We start from the raw sequence: 23476 nt of genomic DNA on the forward strand, positions 1-23476 counted from the left end.
TTGCAAATTGTTTCCATTGCTAATGTGCTGATGCAAATGCCAAAATCATATGGGAGAACTGTGCACTATATATAATAACATACTAATGCAGGTTTCAAAGCTAGCTAAGGCTAGGCTTCTGAAAATGAGCAAAAACAGGCACATTCTTCTCCCTTGCTCTTTCCCTGTTCTTTTCAGGATCTGTCTCGCTAGCTGCCTTTTTGATTCTTAAAAACTTTCATGGGTGAAATGTCTCCAGGCTGCCTCACAAATCTTGAGCTTTCTTCAGAAACTCCTCATGTTAGCGAGCTGCTGCTGTCTGAAACGGGTCTCCCAGTCTTTCTCTTGCTCTCCCTCCCCAACTCAGAACCAATCTTTGCAAAATCTCAAGTGCATCCATTTTTCAATCCCCCTCTATACAACTGTTCAAGGATTAGATTTTGCCTTTCAGCAAGAGTCAGCCAACAGCCACAGGGCTCTGGAAAAGGCAGACTGAACGGCTTATGTCCTGTCCCTGGAATATATGGTGCTCAGGGAAATCACATAGGCTTTAGACAGTCTCAGGAGATGACCCTGAGCTGTCCTTGTCCTATCCATGGGTAGCATGGAGAAAAAGAGGGCAGAATCCAGCTTTCTCTTCATGTGTGTTGCTCTGGATGGTTGTCCTAATGAGGTGGAAGGGAAGGGGTCTTGTTGTAGAGTCTTCCCCACCCTTTCTGAGGGAGTGGGAGGCCAAAGACTATAGTCAACTAGAGTCACTTCTGTCACTGTTGTCCCATGCAAGAGGCATAAAGGGCCCTCTGGTGCCCCCAGGGCTAAGTGTGTAACCATGTGACATTGCTCATAAAAGGCATTGCTCAAAACAGATTAGCTGTGTTAATGTGTTGTTAAAAAAAACCCCATTTTTTCAAGTATCACAGTTTTTAAGGTTCTGATGGAATATTTTGACCTTTTGAATGGTTAGAAAGCCCTGGAAATACTTTTGTTTTTGAATAAAAACAGAAAACGTTAAAGAGCACCAATTCTTCCTTGCAGTCCTTAGCAGAATAATACTGCTACTAATAGCATGTTGATTTCTTTCCATTACATCATCACTAAAACAGCATAAACACACCAGAGAATGGCAATGCAGAGCCTATGTCTCTGTTATAATTGTTGGGTTGTACAGAAGGGGGTCAGCAGGGAGATTTAGTTATCTGGTCTGGGAACTGTTTGTTTATGAATTAGGTTTTCCCAAAGGAGTCGTGAGATGGGAAATACAATAGGAAATGGACTTTGTACATGCACAGAAATACCAAGATTGTAAGTGTCATGCGGGAGAGAGGTTGATGGAAACTTGCTATTTTTGCTAAGAGCTTTTTAAAAATACTTGATCACACATCCTGAAGTTTCCTATGCTATTTTTGATACTAGTGATATCCTCCACAGAGTTCCAAGTTAGTCATGACAGAAATATGTTTTACATCCCTTAATGTTGACAAGGATCATAAGCACTTCATGTATTTCTATGGATTTTAACAATGGAAAAATGCATTATATTGCTTTTCACTAAAACATTCCCCTTAAGCCAGACATCCTCTTTGGTTCTGACAATATCCTCAAACCCTTCCAGCAACATTTTGCTTTCTGTGAATGAGTAAAGCAGCGTGCATAGGATCTGGCCTCTTATAGCAGCGATACTGGAGGCAAGAAGAGCTTTGAAGAGGCACTCAAAAAATGCACAGGTCTTGAAGTGACAATGGCCTCAATCTGCAGTGTTCAGCCTGAGACCTTCGGGCAATCCAGCATGGAAAGAGCAGTTGCTGAGAATGTGTTCAGCATCCTACCCAGCACCCCCTCTACAGCAAGGTACTCCAGATATAATCAGTCTTGGCAAAATGGGCCAGTCCCCACCTGGGTCATTTGAGCCAGCTCTGGAGGTGGCTTCAGAGCAGACAGCTGGGTGGGTGGTCACCTACCTGATATCTGTGTGGAAAATAAAGTTTGTTCAGTTTCGGGCCCCTCATCATAAGAAGGACATTGAGGTACTAGAGAGAGTGCAGAGGAGGGTGATGAAGCTGGTGAGCAGCCTGGAGCACAAGTCTGATGAGGAGCAGCTGAGGGAACTGGGGCTGTTTAGCCTGGAGAAAAGGAGGCTGAGGGGAGAACTTGTCACTCTGTACAACTACCTGAAAGGAGTTTGTAGGATGGAGGATGTTGGTCTCTTCTCCCAAGTAGCAAGTGATAGGACAAGAGGAAATGGCCTCAAGTTGTACCGGAGAAGGTTTAGATTGGATATTAAGAAGAAAAATTCTACACAGAAAGGGTTGTCAGGCATTGGAACAGGCTGCTCAGGGAAGTGGTGGAGTCACCATCCCTGGAGATGTTTAAAAGGCGTTTAGACGAGGTTCTTAGGGACATGGTTTAGTGCTAGAGTTAGGTTATGGTTGGACTCAATGATCCTGAGGGTTTCTTTCAACTGAAATGATTCTATGATTCCCAGGTTGCTCAGGATATATTTTCTGCTGTCTGTCCTCTGGTGTGCTTTGTGAAGGTATTATCTGGTATAGGGCAATGCCTAAGCATTTGGCTTTGGCCTGAGTGTCCAGCTGACTTTTGAAAAGACGTTCAGTTTTTGTGATACATGGAAACACATTGATGTAGCCTGTAACACATCTGCCTTTGGCCCCATTTTTTTGCCTCTGTCTCTACACTGTTGAAATTCTCTTTCAGAAGTTGTGATCCCTTGAGCTGTGTTCTCTTGAACTTTAAAAGATAATAAACTGACAGGGGTTGAAAGTATCAGCCTGGTTAATTTGGACTTTGGTAAGAATTATGAAATGGTGGTCATAAAGTGGCTAAATGCTGAAGAATTATCACAGCCACTAAGTGGTCTATTCTTAAAAATATTGTCTTCCACCACTGTGCAAATAGATTCTGCCTCTAAGGAAACTCAAGTCAATTTTCCTTTTCTTCATGGACCCCAGCTGCCAGGAACTTTACACTCTGCCTGCTGGAACCAGCTTTTCTTTTTTCTCCTGGATGCCAGCTGAGCCACCACTGAGACACTGCTGTGGAAGGTCATGGTCCAACTGTGAGGACTTTGGAATTGCCTCCTCTCCTGCCTTTAGGCAGAGGTCCTGATACTGCAGGGCAGTTATAGTAACAGTTCCTGCCAGATCTGGCTGCTGGCCCACCTGCTGGCATCTAACACTTGGGAGGAAGACAGACATAGGCAGATGCTGAGCTCAGTCCTTCCCAAAGAGCCAATTCCTTTTGTGCCAGATATATGTAGCAAACTGTCAGCTTGCCTGTTAAATTTGCCGCTTAAGTGTGACAATGAAAAGCATCGTCCTCTTATCTGGGTTATCAGTTTTCTCTGTCTCTTCGTGGTAATCTCAATTTCACGATCTCATCAGGGTTAGATGAGGTGAAGAGTGACTTGGGATGCCAAAAGCTCTTGCTGAGCTTAACATAAGACGAAGTGTATTTTACAGCAGCAGAGCGTTAGAACAGCTGGCTGCTCCCCAACTCTGAGAAGCAATACTTTTCAAATCAGAAAAAATAATTCTTTAACACAGTATACCATATTACTGACCAGTAAAATTCAGGGCATCCAACAGAAGATAATGCTGAGACAATTGACTGAGTAAAAGTAAAGAGAGGTGTATATTTTTTACAGGTTCAGATCTGTTTGAAAGGTTTCAGTGACTGAGTCACTAGTAATTTCAGCAGAAGCAGACATTATATAGAAATCTTTCTAGGACAGAAATGGAAAGATTAATATACTGCGTGCCACGGTGTGCAAGTTTAGTATCAACTAAGGTCAAGATGCAAATCCTTCCTTTTCTCTGATGTGCAACATTGACTGCAGACTTGCTGCATTAGGGGAGGATCATAAATTCTCCTGAATTCTCTGCCATCAGCCAGTACTTGATTAAACAAACCCTTGGTCCACTCCAGTTGGTGTCTGTGATCCTAATAGGTAAAACACTTCACTGCTGTTGTTGTTGCTGTTGCAATGCCTACTCCATTACACAAATATTTAATAATGCATAAAGTAAGAACAGGATGGTAAATCACATTGCCCTGTCAGCTTCTGAGCTCAGAGGTATCAGGGAAGAGATTAAATGGCAGGAGCAGTTTAAGGCCTTTGCAGTAATGGGGCAGCATGTAAGGAAAAGAGACTTCTCGACAGGCTGAAACAGCAGAAGAAAAGTACAGTGAAGCGTTATAATGTATGTAGCATTTACAGGAAACAGGAGATGATGGGGCTTAAGTTTGGTATAACCAGGAAATGCTAACATATTTCAGCTTTTGGTCAAATATACATGTGTCAACAGTCAATCTTGTAACAGCAAGAATGGACAAAGCACTTTTTGGCAAAGCCAAATAAAGTTATTTCACCAAAAGAAGCCTTCTCGTATTTCTCATTAAATGACTTTTGTTGTCCTTGCTTGACAAAGCTTCAGCTGCATGGATCATGCCCCTCATTCACAGAACTGACCCGAACAGATGCTGTTAGTCTGGTGCCTGCACACCCACCTGTTGGAATCATGATTGATAGTGTTTCCACATCAGCAGAGCTTACTTCGGGGAGAACAGCCGTGAACTGCACAGGGTTTCCCCTTCAGCTCCTTGTTACAGAACCAGAGCACTGAGAGTAGTGACAGCATCTGGATTACATTTTCAGTGGTCACATTTAAAAACAATATTTCCATATGAACAGAGGCACTGTTAAAACTGAGTTCTTTACTATAACCACTCTACACTTTACAGGCTGAAGATTGGTGGCACTTCCCCAGCTGTCTCATTAGTCACAGGAAGGGGAAATGTATGTTTTGACCATTATTTCCAGTAGTGGAGGGCTAATGCTGCTTGCTTTGGCTTTCTCTTTAAGATGATAGCAAGTCTGATGTTTGTGTTTGAGTGAAGGTATGGTGGTGTGGCTACTTGATGTGCAAAAAGAAATAGCTACCATAATTTTCAAGCCAATCTAGTATTTTACAAAGGGCAAAGAGTTTTGTTTTTATTTAGAAGTCTCAGGATATGTTTCACTTTTTGTAGGAAAGGAAAATGAGTTATCATGTGCTTGTAATTGTTCAGTCTTATCAGTGGTGTATGTTTATATATTTCTATGCTATATATAATAAGTGTTTACATATGAATGCATTTATAGGTATGTGTTTATGCATTAATAGATGTAGGCCTTTCTGAAAAGAAAAAGTCTTGTCTGATCATTATAAATATGAGCATGATATCCTGTTTCTCATAAGAGAATTGCTTTTGCAAATTCTGTTAATTACACTCAGTAACCCACATACCCTTCTTTACTTTCTGTACTTAACTACTAGAAAATGTCTCTGCAACATAAAATAATTGCTGTATCTTTCTCTGTGGTGGCCCTTGTGAGATTTAAAAAAAAAGACACAGTGCAGAAATGAAGAAATTAAGGTATTGCCCAGAATCAGAGTCAGAAAAGCTGTCTTTTAGCTACACAGTAAATCTTTGTATGGCTGAGAGCTTTAAGGTGTCATGCAGCTTAAGGAGATGAAGGCAGAGGGTTCTTTAGCAGTGATTCAGAGGCAAGAGGCAGATGGGCTTTTCTGTGTTGTAGGATGGGGCTGAGCATACAGCTGGGTTCCAGCAGGACCCAGTAACCACAGTATCCCCTGTTGGCTCATTTTCTCCTGCGGCCAGACTGCTAATGAGATGCATACGGTGCAAGAACAATAGCTTGGCCACCTTTGTTGTATGAGGAATAAAAGAATTAAGAGGTTAGGCAACGATTCCACAATTCTTTTGGCATTCACATGATGCTCAGGGTTAAAAAATGGTTACTGTGGCATATTAATGAGAAAGGATTATACAATAATCCTTGACATTGTGTTAATCTGATAAAACAGGATGCTGAATGTCTTCAAGGGAGCTGATACAACCACTTATTGCTTCAATCTTGCACTTGCAGGATCAGTATCTTGCTTGTATTAGTCATGGTGTCCTGGAAATGAAAAGAACATATGAAAAACAGCACTGAGAAAAATCTTCATAAATGCGATGGAAAGCAGAGGAGGGATACCTAATTCCCTAAACACTGGAACTGCATATGGGTATCTAGGCATAGAAATGCAGAGGATTATCTGCCCTCTAAATGCATACTAGGGATAATTAAGAAATTTAATTTCTTATAGCAGTTGAAAAGCTGATATATCGGAATGTTCCTCTGTGATACAGAGATTATTGTTTTGTGTATCAGTAAGGTGAAAAAACTCGCCTTAAAAATATCTGGCTATTTTGCTGGAGGTGAGCATTTATACTGCTTCTGTTCCGAAAACATTTTAGAGAGCAGGTTGCTGATTGTGTTTGCCATTTGATCCACCCTCGCCCTCTTTTTTTAATATGTTTTATTTTTTAAATGCGACATGTAGCTGATTGTAAGATGGATCAGAAATTAACTGCTATGAAAACCAGACAGATTCATTTACACTAGAACTAAGTTTTATCATTACGCTTAAGCATTTGACTTCCAGGGCATGTTTAAGCACTGGCTGCTTTTGAGTCACAATACACGGAACTAATTGCATTCTTAAAGAACCCCTGGAATTTACCATTATTGTTTTAATAATGCTCAACAAAATAAAGAAAAATAAAATATAAGAAAAGGACAGAAGAGAGTGACCCAACCTCCTTTGAGAAAAAATGTGCTTTAGAGAAGCTGGACATCTGTGTAGGCATTTAGGCAAATATGAAATAAAGGATCTCAAAGAAATTTACAGAAGCTGGTGAAACTTCTGTGTGTCTGGATCAAAGCTGTGTGGATGATGAAGCCACTGACTCTATCACTGTTGCCATGGTGCCACTGTTGCCATGGTGCCAGCATCACCAGGCCATCCTTTAAGTAATGCCCTTTAAGGCCGGTGCACCTCTTGGTCATGGGTGTGTGTCAGGGAGGGTTAAAAGCTTTGTTTCCTTCAGGAGAGCCGAGCAGAGTCCACCTGTGAGCAATGTGCACCTAAATATGCTGTAATGCACAAACCCATTGCACCGTCTGCTGAATTCATAGACTGACAGTCTCCAGTTATGTCTGTCAGGGAACAAAAACCCTTAGGGCATGTCTGCACTTTGCTCAGGCTGTGGGGGTAATGCAGTAGCTGGGCTTAAGTTAGTTCTAATGAGCAGAACTGAGAGCAAAACCTGTTTGGTTTTCCCCTGTTTTCCAATATATTTCACTTAAGATTGTTTCTTTCCCTTGTTTGGGCTACTCAGCTTCTCAGGCAGGTTCATGGCATTGATTTTTCCTTTGGAAAAAGCCATTATTTTGGTGGTTCAAGGCTAAAGCTTCATTACTTTTCCTTGGAAAAAACTGTGTCTTTGCTTTAAATGTCGGTGGATTTATTAGTACTGCTCCTTCAGGGGGGCTGTATTATCAGCTGAAGCCATTAGGTTAAGCAGCATATTTTGTCTTGCCTTTGGATTGGTAACAACAGGCTCTCACAGAACAAAGTTGAAAACTCTCACAGGTCATTTTGATGTGTTGATTAATACACCTGAACCAATATCTAGGGGAAGGAGGCTTTACAGAAGAGTTGGTCAGAGGAATTTTTCCCCAATTTGCTGTATGTCTTTTAACAAGAGATTGGCTGTGTCACTTTAAAGATGAGCCTTCAAGGAGGCTTCAAGCTTCTAGAAATGATCTAAATTGCATTTGAAAGCTTCCAGGTAAGCTTTTACTTCCGTGGTAGATTCCCCCAAAGCTGACCTGCAAGTAAACAGTTAATGCTTGTTTGATTTTGGTCGGGTTCTGCAGGCTGTATTCATTCGGGTACTGTGCAGCACTGGGAAGATCTTCTGTGCACAATATCTGCAGTGCTCTATTTTGACTGACAACTATGGGAGAAAAATAGTATATTCATTTTTTTCTCCATGTTTTCTTTATATTTGATTGTTTTCCGCTGTCCCATTCACAAGCAGGCCAGTTGTATTCGATTTCAGTTCTAGTCTTCTTTCTTGTGAGGAAGAATGTTCCCATCTTTGTCATCTTCAGCAGAGATTTTTGCTGCCCACTTATGGAACGTGTCCAGTGCCTGTTCCAGCCTTCTGTCCACAACTGGTGAGCTTATTGGTGGCCACTGATGCCTCTCGTTGTTCATTGCCGACTTTCTGCAGTTTGTGAAACAGTCAGCACCTGGTCTATGAAGATCTCCTCTCAAGTTTGGGCTTTTTCAGAAAGGCTTGTCAGTACGTGCTGGGCCGCTTTAGTCAGGGTTTAGACAGGAGAGATCCCGGTCCCTTGGTGTTCCTTCCATGTATTTGGCTGTCCCAATTAATGCCTTATTCTTCTGCTTCTGTATCTTCTGGATCTCTGTGAATCAAAATATTCTTGCTGAGGTGCAGAGAAGTTACCCATCTGGCAATGTTTGGTTGCCTTAACTTTGGATGTAGCTCAGTGGAGGAGAACTGGATAGCAATGGCTTGTAGTCCAGCTGGGATGAAAAATGTATGTAAACAAGGAGGAATGGTGTTAATAGCTTAGTAAATTCTTGTGAATTAATGAATACAGAAGATGGCATTTAAAGAATCAATGCCCTTTTTTTTCCTGTTCTGAAGATTTTTGTTTTGTTTTTGCTAGATCTCCATACCTGACATAACATTTTGTGTGCACATATGTACATATGCTTATTCCTAAGTAGACATGTATACAAAAGAGACGTAACTCTGAAATCTGTGAAATTATTTCAGTGGCCCTCCCTCAAGAAACAGAAGAGTATGTGTTGTTCCTGATGTTTGCCAGCTGTAATTTCTGGTAGTACTGGACTATCTTGATGTAGCTGTTTTGAGTGGCACTAACAGTGATCCATTGCCCTGATGATATTTGATTATTATCTTAGCAGCTGGTTAAAACATGCAGAAGAGAGAGAAAACAAATATTATGTCTATAGAAAGCTTGACATTGCTTTAATTCCACCAGTAGAATGAAAACAAAGGTTGTGTACATCAGAAGCTTTTTCCTTATGTTTTGAGAAGATGACCTGATGATAAATAGAACAATTTATTTTGAACAGTGAGTGAACTTGATGAGCCGTTTCAAAACACTGTCTTTGGAAAAAATGCACATTCTTGTAAGGACAAAAGTTTTGGCAGTTTGAGGAACTGAGGTTACAAGGATTGGCTCTGTGTACACAAATTAAGGAAAACTTTGTAAAGTATTCTGTGTTCACTTACAGCAAGAACTATGACGTTTAACATTCCAGCAGTTTTACAGTGAATCAGAGGAAACATACTTTTTATATAGTATGTACCAGTATAGTTGTAATATTAACAAATCACCGTCATGTCTGGACTGAATCCCCCATATCTTTCCATTCCAGATAGGAAGATTAAATCAGAATCTAAATTTTGAAAATGTCCTCGTCTGTGTTCTTGACTATGTAGACAACATGTTCCTGAACACCTCAGAAGTGTTAGATATTCAAAATCTACAGCCAGCTCCTGCAGCTTGAAAATCTTTCTCTAAAATGATGGAAAGTCAGAGATGGAAGGAAGGAACGATAGCTTGGTCAAGAATGACACATTTATCTAATCAGTGCTGGCTGTTTTGAGCTGATTGAGAATTGACACTGTAGAGGCTATGGGACAACCACAGCTGGTTGGTGGAGAAGGCAAGGCAGCAAAGAATGCCAAGTCCCCCATTTCTGTATCTCCCAGGATCCAAGTTTCTGCTTTGCCAAGTACCAGGAACCTTTAGGATGCCATTGCCATCTCCTGTCTTCAAACCACATGTCAGACTTAACAGAATTTTCTGATGTTATGTGGTCAAGAAATAGCTCTAATAGAGAAACTGGCTCAGCAGTGATCTTGCCTGTACTCAAGGTCCTCCAGCAAAGAATACTCCAAGCAGTCTTTAATTTTTATTTAGTTATCTATAAAATTTAATTATTTTCTAATTATAAATTAATTTATAAATATATTTCTAATTTTTTAAAAAGAATTTTTAGGAAATAAATTTGGCTTTCCCTTCGGAACATTTTTTCCTGTCTGCCCATAATGTGATTAGGAGAAAGGAGGGGATCATTCACATCATGAGTTGTGTTGTGGTCTGTCAAAGTTCCTTGGGAACTCTTTAAGTCTAGTTGGTAGTAGTGCCTCCCTCTGCTCATGAATCACTAAAGCAAATTTACAAATGCAGATGGATGAGAGCACGTTCTTTCCTATCCCTCCTTTTGGCTGTGCAAGGGTGATTTTATGTGCTGGATTTGTCCCTGCTGTGCGACAGGTTCTTCCATATATTAGGATATTTATGCTTGGTGAGTCTTAGTCCGTTACCCAGCATTTCACCAGTGCCGTTGTTGTTCTTGTTGCCAGTAATTCAGCTTGAAAAGGAGCAAACTCTGGACCTGTGGAATTGACTCCCTTCTTCTCTTTGGATCCTGAAATTGGGCACTGTGTTGTCCTTCAGAGCATATTGTTAAATATAAATGACGATGTAGGCGGTGTGGGGGGTGTTACATGGCCTGTCTTTGGTTCCCAGAATGGTGAGAATTCCTGAGGTTTTCACTCTTTTTTTATGTGGGGAGCTGAATCTGGGAATCTTTTCTAACCAAGAAGGAGTCTGAAACCTCTGACTGTCCCACTTCTTGTGGGTTAATTCTCTGGAGGCCCAAGTCCCCCTGCTTTGCCAGGCTGTGGTATACCATACCCGAAGCTCAGACTTTCAGACAGGCATTTCACCACTGAGGAAACAGCAGTTTCTTTCCTCCTACTTGATTCCTTGTGATCCTTCCTTAAAGCTTCACCGTAGTTCATGCCTTACCAACTTCTGATGAGTTATCTTTGGCCATGGTTTCTCTAATGCACAAACCCTAGAACTCTTGGATATCTGTGGTCATTAGGTACAATGAGTTCAGCCTCATCTGTTTCTGTTTCAATGTTTACAATAGGTCTTTCCTGTCACTGAATCTCCTCGAAATATGTTGCTCTTATTCAGAAACTGGAGCAGGGATCTCACAAGCTTTGTTTCCCTCTTTAGGGACTTAGGTTGTAAGGTGACAGAGGAGTCTGTATTTCTCTGCTGTCCCACCCCTTCTAGGTGTGTCTAACCCCACTTCTGGTGCAAACTTGTAGAAGGGCTGCTGGAGAAGCTTGGAGAAGAGGAGACTGAGGGGAGACCTCATCATGGTCTACAGCTTCCTCACAAGGGCGGGAAGAGGAGGGGCAGGCACTGGTCTCTTCTCCGTGGTGACCAACAACAGAACTTGAGGGAATGGCAGGAAGATGTACCAGAGGAGGTTCAGGTTGGACATTAGGAAAAGGTTCTTCCCCCAGAGGGTGGTGGAGCACTGGAGCAGGCTCCCCAGGGAGGTGTCACGGCCCCAAGCCTGACAGTGTTCAAGAAGAGACTGGACAACACCCTCAGACACATGGTGTGAACTGTGGGATTGTCCTGTTCAGGACAGGAGTTGGACTCGATGATCCTTGTGGGTCCCTTCCAACTCAGGACATTCTGTGATTCTTTCTGTGCCATTCTAAGACCCTTCTCTCTGGCACAATCCAGCCACAGGCTTGGGTTGGCCTCTGTTTTCTTTCCAGGTGCTTGTTTGTTCCTTGTCCTAGAGCAGCGACGTAAAGAAGTCCCATCTAACTATTCAGGCCTAATCTTTGTTCGGCAGTCCTGCAGCGTTCTCCCAGTGCTTGAGCTGATGCTGCTCTAATTTTCTTCTTCTTGGTGGGATCTGCAGTCCTAGCTCATGCAGGCTATCTCCATTACCGTATAAGCCATTTCATCTAGGGTAAGTTGGCTGGGCCGATGAATTTCTGCAAGTTGTGTCCTCCAGCAGTGGAGGAAATCAGCCCATTCTCCTCATACACAGAGACCTCATCTCAGGTAGATATGTATTGCAAGGATATTTCCTTCAGTGCAGATACACATTGTAAAGAGCTAGAACTGGTTTTGACTGAGATAACAAGCACATTCTGAAATGCCGGGATTTTTGTTCGTTTATAAAATTACTTGTAAATAATCAGTGATTTGAACTATAGAAATAGTTGAGATCAAGGCAAATGTGTGTTAATAAAATGTTCCTTTAGCTGGATCTTGTTTCCACAGTACAATGGAGTGACACGTGAAATTTAGAGTTATTTATTTTAATAAACAATCTTTTTTCCTTTTTTTATTGTGCAAAGAAGGGTTTGAAATTACTTCTCAGGAATGATCTCAACTCGCATGAAAATGTTTTGTTAAATGATGCTACACTTGGATTATTTTTCCTAATCACTGAAAGCTTTGTCAGAATTTTGCAGAAATGTTCACGGTATGAATGTTTTTAAGAACAGCTTTTGCAGTACTGCCTGGTTACCGTTCCTTTAAGCAAGTAGGTAGGCAGACTCCATAGAGCTATTCCTGTTTCTAAAATTGTTGGGGTTCAACCATCCAGTTTGTATCATTTGGTAGAATTAGTGACTGTATGTCAAAATCTTGGGGACCTCTGTTCAAAATATGGTGGTTATAGCTAATTAAAATTTTCCTTTCCACCTCCTAGTTTTAAAGATTCAGCACCAAAATATGTTTAGAAATCATTAACTTTAGTTTGTCCTTTTACTTGCTGTCTTTTGTCTTGCAAGCTCATTCCTTTTCCTGAAGCATCTGAATGGTGACCTTTGAAGTAAAGAAAGAGAGATTACTGCACTTAGCATGTTACGGTTTTGTGATTGTTGTTTTTTTTGTTTTGGTTTGTTTTTTTTTTAAGGACATTCAGAACATCCATGTGGGTGGGTTTTTTTGAACGAAATAGGCACTTAAAACACTTTGGAAAATGCTGAAATGTACTTGAAGGAAAATTACCTTCTGAACTATGTCCTTAGACTTAAGATTCTTCCCCTGGAACAAATAATACGGTTAGCTCCCCTGAAAACTTGTTTTCTATTTTTAAATGTGCTCCTCTTTTAGATATATAATCAAAGCTGGATGTTTTAGCAATGTGTTTTCCTTCTGCTTTGTTTTTGTTTTGTTGGGTTTTTTTTTCTTTCACACGCTTACTTCATGTGCTCTTCCAACCCACATTTTGTTTCTCTTTGGCACTGAGACACTCTTACATAATTTTTCAAAAATACAACACAGTGTTGTGCTGTAATAGCCCAAAAGGCTACAGCCTGCATTTTTGCAGAGGTTTGGGATGATCGCAGTAGAATGGTGTATTGTTTTTGATAAGGCCTGTTTTGGGAGAGTTCTTAAATGCCTGTTTCTCTGCTGTTGGCCTCTTCTCAATTTTCTGATAAACAAGGCTCTACAAGGGAGTGGGTGACACAACTTTAACTTGTGTCACTTCTCAAATACAGCACGTTCAGTTTCTTTCAGGAGGACAACTTAAAGAAAAGAATGATCTGTAGATACCACAGCTGCTATCCTTCATTAGTTCCTGTTTACATGCTCAGTAATGAATATTGTATCTTTTTATGTAATAAGTTAGTATTAGCCTAAGATAACCTTAGTGCAGTTGATTCTACTGATGCAGTTGGTTCATGCTGATGTAAAAGAGAAATAGTTCCTTGTAGGTCAGCACAGCTGCTGCAACGTGTGTGAGAGGAGAATCCCACCTGCTGGAAGAAGACATGGATGTATTTTAGAGTGATGCATTTGAACTGACAGATATCCAGCTTAGCTTAGGAGCTGTATTTGGGTGAAGTGCTGGAAAGATTCAGCTCCTGAGTACTTCCACTATTTGCGGTAGGTGTCAGCTCTCAATGGCTGCAAACTGCTATGAGACAGGCCAAGGTGTGACCTGCATGTGGACAGTTGTAATATCATCTTCTTGAGCTTTGAAGAATAACTTTCAATTTGTGACCATTCCTTCTCCTCTGTCAGTCTCTTTTGGGTGCACCTATGTAGTGATATGTGTGCTGGTATGTATACATCCGAGTCTATAGAGGTAGAGCTGATACATACCTTTGATTTTCCCCTGGAGTGGGAGCTCACTTTTTCTGTTAACTTTGGGCTTTACAGTATTGTCCCTGTTGTTCATTGCTCTGGCAGGCCATGTGCAAATACTTAAATCAGATGGATGAATAGTTCATATCAGGAGGTCTGTGGTTGTGTGGATACCAGCAATATGACTGCTGTGCAGGAATGGAGTGGATCTGCAGTTTCATGGCATCCTTCCTGGGTGAAGTCCATCTCCTGCGCCTTTCCCTGTAAAAGGTGCCTCTGCTATAGGCAAATCCAGAACAGTCAGGGCGTGACTTATGGTAATATCTAAGGATTAAAAAAACATCTGAATGCCTCAGTCTCCGTAAATTAGAGAACAACCCCTAACAGGCCAGAGGAGACGCTCACTGTATTGTCTCCATTAAGCACCACCACTCCTGCGTGGTGCTTCCTGCCACTGCGGGGTCTCAATACTGGCTCTGCTTAATTGTCCCCGCTCCGGCTAACTCGTTAGAGTGGGGCTGGAGAAGTAGGGGACAACCAGCTCTTTTCATCCGCTGCTGCTCGTGATACTGCACTGATCATGCTCCAGGCAGATTCAGAACCCTGCCTTTTAAAATGCAACCTTAACAAATGTGGCGGGTATTGACTAACAAATGGTTGGTGCGAGCTGTGGTGCACACAGTCTACTCTAAAATGGCATTTGCTTCCCTACTGCACATGTAGTAGTGTTTTAACAAGTAATAGATTAATGAATGAAGTTTCTGCTGTCACCCCTGGGAGTCAACTAGACAAACAATGATTAGGAAATCTTAGCTGATAATTGTTTAAATGTTTTGTTTCTTAATTTCATCCTTTTCCTTGGGCAATTTTGTATTATCCTAAAAAGTGCCTCTCATTCCTCAGTGCTTGTGTTTCCCAAGTATTTGTAAATCACTACCAAGTTTTCCTTTCCCACAGGCATTGCTTATCCTAACTGTTGACTGAAAATCAATCCCTCCATCTAATGGCTCTGTCACTGTTCTCTGAACTCTTTCCATTTTACATTATCCATCTGGCAACAAAATGTCCCAAACTGCGCACAGGATGCAGATGTCGTAGCTCCGTAGCTGCTGAGGCAGGGAGCTGTTACAAGTCATATGTCGGGAACTTGCTGGGTTTAGGATCAGTATCGTGAAAATATAAAGTTGTTTGCCCACAGCTTCTCTGCCTAGAACACCTTGGTGTAATGGTATTTGTGATATAAATCCACTGAAGTTGCATTGTTTTTCTTTATGCCGTACCCTGTTCCTTTTTGGCTTTTCTGCCCCCACGAACACATTTCAAGCTCTCATTCTTCTCAGAAATATGAGGGTTTTTGAGCCTGGGATCTGAGTGCTCTCCCAGCCTGCTGTGGGCAAATAAAAGCCAGGAGGTTTCCAGGCCAGGGCAGCTGGGGTGTGTGATAAGGGACCTTCTGCTCTGGTTCCCTGTCCAGGTTCTGTGACACATAACCATCGTACCATTTTCTCCATTCTTTCCAGCCTAACAAGCAGCATCTTTTGCATGTGCTTTTCCAGCAATACCCCACAGGCAGGTTCCTGCCCCAACCTGGCTGTGCAGCTCTTGTATCCCTGTCTGTTGGGACTTCTTCTGCTTCATGGATTGATCTGAAGGGTTAACATGGGTGTCCGTCTCTTTTCCCAAGTAACAAATGATAGGACAAGAGGAAGTGGCCTCAAGTTGCACTAGGGGAGGTTTAAAATGAGTATTTGGAAAAATGTCTTCACTGAAAGGGTTGTCAGGCATTGGAACAGGCTGCCCAGGGAAGTGGTTGAGTCACCATCCCTGGAGGTGTTTAAAAGATGTGGTGCTTAGGGACATGGTTTGGAGGTTGGCTTGGCAGTACAAGGTTAACGGATAGAATCAAGGATGTTAAAGGTCTTTTCCGACCTAAACAATTCTGTGATTCTCTGAATCTACTTCCTGCTATCTCCCACTTATATCGGGGAGGGAGGTTGGGCTGAAGTAGAAGCTCCATGTTTAGCAAAGTCGTTGAGTTTCTCCTGTCCACTGACAATCTATTTTAGGTACTAAATGTAATGGTTAAGACAGACAACAAAGAAAAAAAAATAAAAAGAAAAAAGAAAAAATGTGACCGCACATTGCTTCAGCAAAAGTATTTCATTTTTCATTCGTGATATCACAAGATCACAAGGTTTGCTTCTTTTTCTTTCAATTTTGCAGGTTATCACTGCTAGCTTATCACCGTTCTTCTTTGTCATGACTGCCAATGTACTAACAATTTCTTGGTAAGTGCCTACGTGAGCTTTTTCTTAACAGTAAAAATGAATTTCCACACAGTGCTTCATGTGGAAATACTTTCTAAATGTCACCTGCTATTAGCACCAGTAATATTTTGCATGTAAGGAGAACCAGGTGTGCAATGATGGATGCAGTTCAGCAATACAGAGAGTTTCTTCTGCCTCTGTGGGAGAACACAGACATTTTGGACATCAAGCCTCACCACAATTCACTCAGCATGTTTTACAGCTTGACAAATGGAAGCAATAGGCAAATAAATGACCCATTCAAAGTCACGCTATAAAGTAGTGGTGGAATTGGAAATAAAATACAGGCATCATGGTTTGGTGACAGCATCTTTTTAACCAATTCAACCAATTCATCTTTTTAACCAATTCAAGTTGCCCTAACACAGTGTGTACTGTGAATGCATACAATGAAAATAGTAGAAAACAGTGATAATAAACTTTTTCCAAAGCTGTATTTTGTAATGTATGGCCACACATTATGAATTGCCTCAACCTGAATTTTTTAGGTAGCAATAGAAAGGATTGGCATGCAAACTTCTTTGGTCAAAGACTATAGTTTTGGCCTGTGCTTTGGACAGCACTCAGCGAAAGGGAAATCCAGCCCATGACCAACGCTCCTAAATGCTTCTACTATGCAAATAACAACTGGATATGAGGTTGGGCATGTATCTCTGAGGACAGACGTTGTCAGAAATGAAAATCTGCTTGCTCTTTTCCCCTCACAGTTTGATTGTCATCCTAAAAAATCAGCTATGCAGTCAATGGAATTAGCATTTTCTTTTTTCAGGGGTGAAGTTACAGGAAGGAGAATCTCAGTTTAAACTAGCCTCATCATATACATGTGTGAATATGCATCCTCGTATGTGTGTTAGGCGCATGTAATCTCAAATACTAAAATAAGTAACGTGCAAATTTTTTTAGCTCTTGCAATACATTTATGTGGCCTATGTGTGTAAGAGGCTGAACTAATATCAATGCACTCCTAGTGCAGACCATTAACTTGCCATTCCTCACCGTGTTTTACATGTGTTTATGCAGGTCTATCATGTGCATCATAGAGGTAGGCTTTTATAATATGTATGTATCCACTGACGTGTATACTAAAAAAATCGTGTATACCTTTGTTAATATGAGAACATAGACCTGTGTAGTTGCACACATGCCCCATATGCACTGAAAGTAATATAAATGATGAACGCATACGCACCTTTAAAAGAAACTTTGCTTTAGCCCTTGGGGCACTGTTGCACTTTGAGTGTCATAATTCAAAAATATAACCATTTTATTTAGTTAGTTAGTCATTTTGAGTTCTGTTATTGCTTGTGCATCAGCAGTGCCTTGGCTACCAGCAAAGCCCTGGAAATAGTTAGATGATAGCAGCTGCAAATCACTCATGAGATCATTAGTCACTGAATTTTTTAATGTTGCTCCAGTGTTGTTATGGACAATATCATATGTTAATTTCTGAGTGATGGGCAAATGCAGTTAGCTGTCACCCCACATTAAACAGAAGCTGGAGGATTTGCCAGATGGTGAAATGAAGGTAAATCAAGGCTTGATGTTTAGCAGTGGTTTTTGCGTTGCTTCATCTTGAAGTTATAATGATGATTTCTATTGGCCTAGTAATCTGGTGAGTATGGATTGCATGGGCACGTGGATACCTGAGGTTTATTAAACAGGTTAGATACAGTCACCTTTTTACAGAACAGGGCTGTACAGTTTACTAATTTTTGTACAGAATTGCCAGTCTAATTTTTAGAATGCTTCAGCAGAGATAGGCTTCTTTTTTAAAGCCTTCATTTAAAATGTTGTAAAAAACAATGTGTCTATAGAAACTAAAAAAAAAAAAAAAGAGTAACTTCTAAGAGTCAGGTTTTGTTTTTCCTATATTCAGTGGGTTTTTTTCCTTAGGATAAAAAAGAATATAGTACCCAACCTACCCAACCTTAGCTTCTGAAGGAATTAATGCAGAGGGAATGCAGAGGGAATGTTTATAACTGGAGCTGAAATCTAGGCAAGACATGGGGGTTAACCTTCTCCAGACAAAAGTGCTCAGAGGTTGTTAGTGATTACAGGCGGACAGACTCATATGTTTTAGATCTTTTTGAAAAGCCTGCAGTTCTCACAGCCCTTTGCTCCTTGTTGGTAATTCCGCACCCAAAGTTATTCTGTCTCCACAGTGGACTCTCTACAGACTGTCTGTAGCACCTACTTTCCAGGGCTGATTACTGTGTAATTGTAAGATATACTGTTGTTATATAATGTTTGATCCTCTCAGGAACAAGGGCAGTTATGTGATTTTTAAAACAGCTCACCAAAGCTAAGATTTAAGTGAATATAATGTTGTTAAAGACCAGAGAGCCTTCAGCTTTACATGTTGGGTTTTTTTTTTCCAAGAAAAAAAAGCGCCCTCTTACAAATGAACTTAACAGAAGTCTGTTCATTAAGGAGCTTTCCTGTTTCATAAACTCACTAAGCCATGAGGCTAAGATGAAAAGTCTGTACACTCAGCTTTGCACTGTTATGAAAGGGGAGAGGAGTTGGTATCCTACCATATTCCTGTCAGCTAGGATAGATAGCAGTGGAGATTTGGGGATTATTAACTGTTGCACGGGTTGAGTGTGTTGACAGCTTATTTCGGTGAATGGCTTTTGTTTGTAAAACCATTCATCCTGATTTGGAGCCCTGCTTCTAGCCTGAGCCTTGGAGAGAAGCATTAGTGCTTTTTCGGCTAGAGCAGGTTCTTTCACCAGTTTCCTCACGAAGAGAAGCAAACATGGGAATGCTCCCCACCTTGCTACTACCAGTGGGTTCTCCCCAAAGCAAAATTATTTTTCCCAGTTTCCTCAGTCCCCAAAACCTAGGCTTTATATCTCTTCATCACTTCAGGACAGAACACAACACAAACAGAAATTGCAAGGGGGAATTATTAACCTAATGAGGTTCAAACTTTCCTGCCTTCCTTTCCTGTTCTTGCTAGTGTATGGGTGTGCAGCTGTTCTTTTACCTAGGTGCACCTTTCTCTATCTAGATTTCTGTCTGTTTATTTTCATGTGAATACCACCAGCCAGAAAATACAGAAAGGGTAGTTTCTGGTGAGATCAGTTAAAGAAGACATTTCTGATTTCAGCCTTTTCTTAGCAAGGCAAATGAAAAAATCACTGGGTTACTGTCTCTAGGTTTAGATGCGTTTAGACAAAACAATACCTTTCTCTTAATGTTGTGCTGTTTGGCATTGTATGAAGTAGGGGGACTTGCATGATGCTAAATTTGTGGTATACTTTGTTTACAGCCTTGTGATCAGTGCAGTTGGAGAAGCTTTGCTTGTTTACACTGAAAGGACAGGCACATAAAGAGGAACCGGATCTCACCAGCTGGGAAAGAGCTGACTTGCAGCCTAGAGACCCTATCATGAATAAAATGCGGCAGCAGGAATGAAGAAGTGCAACCAAACACAAGGAAAGAGACCTATTGTTTTTCTATTGAGAAAGAAAAACGATGCTATTAATAGTGCTGGTAAGAGAGCAGCATAGTTGGCAGGATGGTTAGGAGCCTTTGCCTCAAAGCAGAAGACAAACTATTTCTGATTGATGTGGTAAAGGAAAAACTGTTCTGTCTCATGCTGGTGGCTCTGTGTGAGAACCTCTCAGGAGCAGCTTCTTGCACAGGGAACGGAACTCAGGAAAAGCAGCATTCCCCACTGGATGCCCCTCTTTCTTTGTTTGGAAGCTGTCAGCAGGTTGTACCAAACAATGTCAGAGCCCAGATCCTGCCATGAATTCGGGATCAGGAGGGATGGATTTTTGTCTCCAACTGTTCCGTAAGCAGCAAGCTGCTGCACACAGGTCTCTAGTCACGTCGTCTGAACTGACATGGTGGCCGAGGCCATGGGACGTCTGGAGATAATCCCCTTCTGGAACTGCGGTGGTTTGACAGCTTTGCAGAACAGGGTAATCAGCAATAAATCTCAGTATCTGTCATGGTTGCTCTTTGTGTATTTTTTTCCTCTCTCGTTTTCTGAGATTTCTCTTGAACGCCGCAAATTTTTGTCAGCTGGAGGGGTGGAGGAACACATAATGTTCCCAGCAGTGGCTTGTCTCTTAAATTATTGCAAGAGGCAACAAAGATTATGAACCTTGACTGAATGTCATGAAGAGTGTAAGGCAATTCATGTCAAGAGTTCTTAAAATAATTTCATTTCTGGTTGCTTAATGGCTGTTAGAAATTAGTCTGGATATATTAGTGCCTGGGAAACCAATCTATGTGAAAGTAATATTAAATGATGAGTTGATAATACTGTGCGGAAGGTCTACATGGTAAAAGGAGCTTGATAACAAATCTTCAATGAGTAGAGGGACTTGTCTCACAATACATTAGATATCTAAAGAGTAATACCTTAATCTAAGTTGACAAAGTTTCCTTCATAGTTAATGGAAGGAGAGAGGTGCCCTCACAGAGATGATTCTTCTTGAAAAGACTGCTGTGTTAATATGACTGAAAGACCCTCTGGAAGTGCAGCTCTCTCTAGACGGAACCCAGGTGACTAGTCTAGGCAAGACATGCAGCTTTTAGAAGGCTACAGTTAGCACAGGCATGTCTGCTTCAACCTAACAAATTCCACCAGATGGGTTTTAAAGTATAGCCATGTTTAAACTTCAAATAAAACACCGTAGCTTAACAAAGAAGGTATGTTTTACAAAGGATTGCAGTCTGTTTCTATGACTGAGGAGTTTTAAGTAAATTTTCATTGGTTTTCAGAAAAAAAATGCTTTCATTTAAAAAAAGGTAATTCAGAGAAGTACTCTGACCTGTATTGTACCTAAGCTTATTCCAGTTGATGGCAAGGTGTCTGTTTATGCTGGCATGTCATCCATGTATGCTGGGTCACGCTCCGGCTTGAGTTTGGAGTGAGCCATTTTCTTGCCAGGTGGTAAAACTCAGGTTTGGGAAGAAAGGCAGCGAGAGGCACAAGCATGCAAGAAACCTGTGCTTGAACTTGAGCACTGGTCCTGAAACCAACATGAGCCACATGGCAAGGGGACTTTAGCGCATCCTCGCACCCAGTGAGCCAAGGCACAGCCAGCCATGGACCCTCAGGGCCTTCCAGGCTGGAAAATCAGACACTGCTGGGAGTAATGGCTGCAGCGTGCTGGCTCTGGGGGAATTCAGTCTCTGCAGCTGCTGAATTAGTATCTCCCTGCGTAGTAAGACCACTACCATTTTATTTAACGTCATGCATGTTAAACAACACTGAGCTGTTTGCTTCTGCTCTCATTTTTGTGCCTTAGTGCAATGTGCTTGCACTTCTAAGACTCTGCTTGATGTAAGTAAAGTCTAAATTTATTGCCACATAACCAAATCGAGGAAGCAGAGTTGACAGTGAGGTTGGGCTCCTCTGTCAAACATGGCTGGGAAGAAAAGACAACCTCTGACCTGACCTGCTTCAGGTGAGGATGACTCCTGCAGACCAGCACGAGGCTCATCAGCCTTGCTAAAGACTCGGAGTAGGGTGGAAGGGGAGCTCCATGGCCTTCAAAATCTGTTTCTGCAGGTTCAGAGTTGTCTCAAGGTGCTCAAGGCATGGGTTGGCTTCCTTCTCCCTCAGGTGGTGGCAGAGGTGACAGCAGAGCCAGGGTCTGGCGTGGCAGCCTGCGAGCAAAGGGCTGCTCAGGCCTTCCCAGCAGTGAGCCAGTGGGGGGTTTGCCCTGCTTGAGGGAAGAGTTTGCAGAGAGAGAGCCCTTTGGGGGGCTTCTGGCTGTTGGAACAAGTGGTGCCCTTGTCAGTGGTGAGTGCCAGGGTGGGGATGTTGGCCTGGGAATGGTGAGTTCTTGGGAAGGGGCGCGTTGCTGCCAGCGGTATTTTGGGGAGAAGAGATGCAGAGAGGTGTGGGTTGGGCTCCCTGTTCCTGGCAGTAAACAGCCCCAGATGGGGGGGGATTATGGCAGGGGGCAGACATGGGGAGGACAGACACAGACTGGCCACTTGTGGAGACTGGTGGCTGGAGGGGATGGGGCAGAACAAACCTTGGTGGTTCCTGAGGAAGCAGAGACCTGAGCTTTAGTTCAGCCCTGCTTCAGAAGGAGGGGTAGCACCTGGTAAAAAACATACTTCGGGGTTGTTACAATGAGGAGGAAAACTCATAAGTTCAAGCTTAAGATGGCTCTTGCAAAACTAGCGAACAGTTATGTTCAGTAATTTAGAGAATGAACATGCAAAGGGTGGATTATTTATATCTAATTGTCCTTTTTTCCACTCAAAGATACAAAGTGAAAAACAGCTCTAAGGAAGAGCTCCTTTACTTTCAATAACACTACTTAAAGCCACTAATTACTGCCTGACTACAAAGCAGTAGGTCTGTATCTCAGCTGCTGGAAGAACCTCTGGTTTTATCAGTATCTGTCATTTAAGTTGTTGAAATGTCTCCATATGGGACTAGAGAGAGAAATCAGAGTGTGCTGGTCTTTCTGAGGGACAGCAGGTCCCTGGAAGCTGTCCCATCGTGGCATTTTCTTATCTACTGGTTTTGATCAAACCACTCAGACAGAGATGGTCCTGAATCATGTAATCCCTTTCTGATCTTGTCTTGCTTACACTTTTATTTTTCAAATGTCTTATTTTTTCCTCTCGCTGAAGTAATGGGTTTGTGGCAAGGCTTGTATTATGTGCTGCAGAGGCTCGTGTGTGGCTGGTGTTCGTGCTAAGGAGCCTCTACTTAAAGCCAAGTGCCATGGAAAGAAGACTGAAATTTTTAAGCTGATGGATATTGACTACAAGTGAGTTACTAAAACGCAGGCAGCAGCGATGCTGTTTCAAAACATCCTTGTGGATCTGGCGGCTGCGACATAGCTTCCAGCAGAAAATGTTGTTAAATGAATTAAATGAACCTGATGCTCATCACTGAAGCGATTCTGTTGTTGCTTATTGCTGAGTGGCTGTTGTGCTTTGTGTTGGAAGAGAATCTATGCCATGCTTGCAGTACCAGTTTAATACTGAAGCTGAAAGTCTGCAGAACAAGAGATCGTAGCAAGAAGCAATAGGAAAAGCTTTTTAAATTATACTTTAAAAAGCAATAGACCTATTAAAAAGCTTGGTAGGAGATAGAGTTCTGATTTACTATTAGTCTTTTTAACACATATGTCCAAGTTAGTGGATGAATGTATATATATTTATGTTCTTGTTTCCCATCCTCAAAAAACAAGCTCTGAAAAATTCAGGAAATGTGATGTCAACATAGGATATATTTTGAAAAGGCTGCTTTTATTAAATCTTGTAGAAAAGTTAGTTGCTG

The 23476-nt window shown here is 41.6% G+C and overlaps 1 protein-coding gene across 3 annotated transcripts in view; it reads left to right on the forward strand.

Annotated features, from left to right (window-relative positions):
• Positions 1–20173, forward strand: part of TMEM241 (transmembrane protein 241) — a 57448-nt gene extending 37275 nt beyond the window's left edge. For 2 of the 3 annotated variants that reach the window (XM_082044493.1, XM_082044495.1), the window contains 3 exons: positions 16103–16167; positions 17227–17248; positions 19481–20173. In XM_082044493.1, coding sequence (XP_081900619.1) covers positions 16103–16167; positions 17227–17248; positions 19481–19525 — 132 coding nt within the window. In that variant the 3' untranslated portion in view covers positions 19526–20173. The remainder of the gene's footprint in view (positions 1–16102; positions 16168–17226; positions 17249–19480) is intronic. The other variant, XM_082044494.1, reaches the window with a different exon arrangement.
• Positions 20174–23476: the final 3303 nt, after the last annotated feature.

Source organism: Streptopelia decaocto, assembly GCF_964273445.1.
Source record: "Streptopelia decaocto genome assembly, chromosome: 2".
NCBI lineage: Eukaryota > Metazoa > Chordata > Aves > Columbiformes > Columbidae > Streptopelia > Streptopelia decaocto.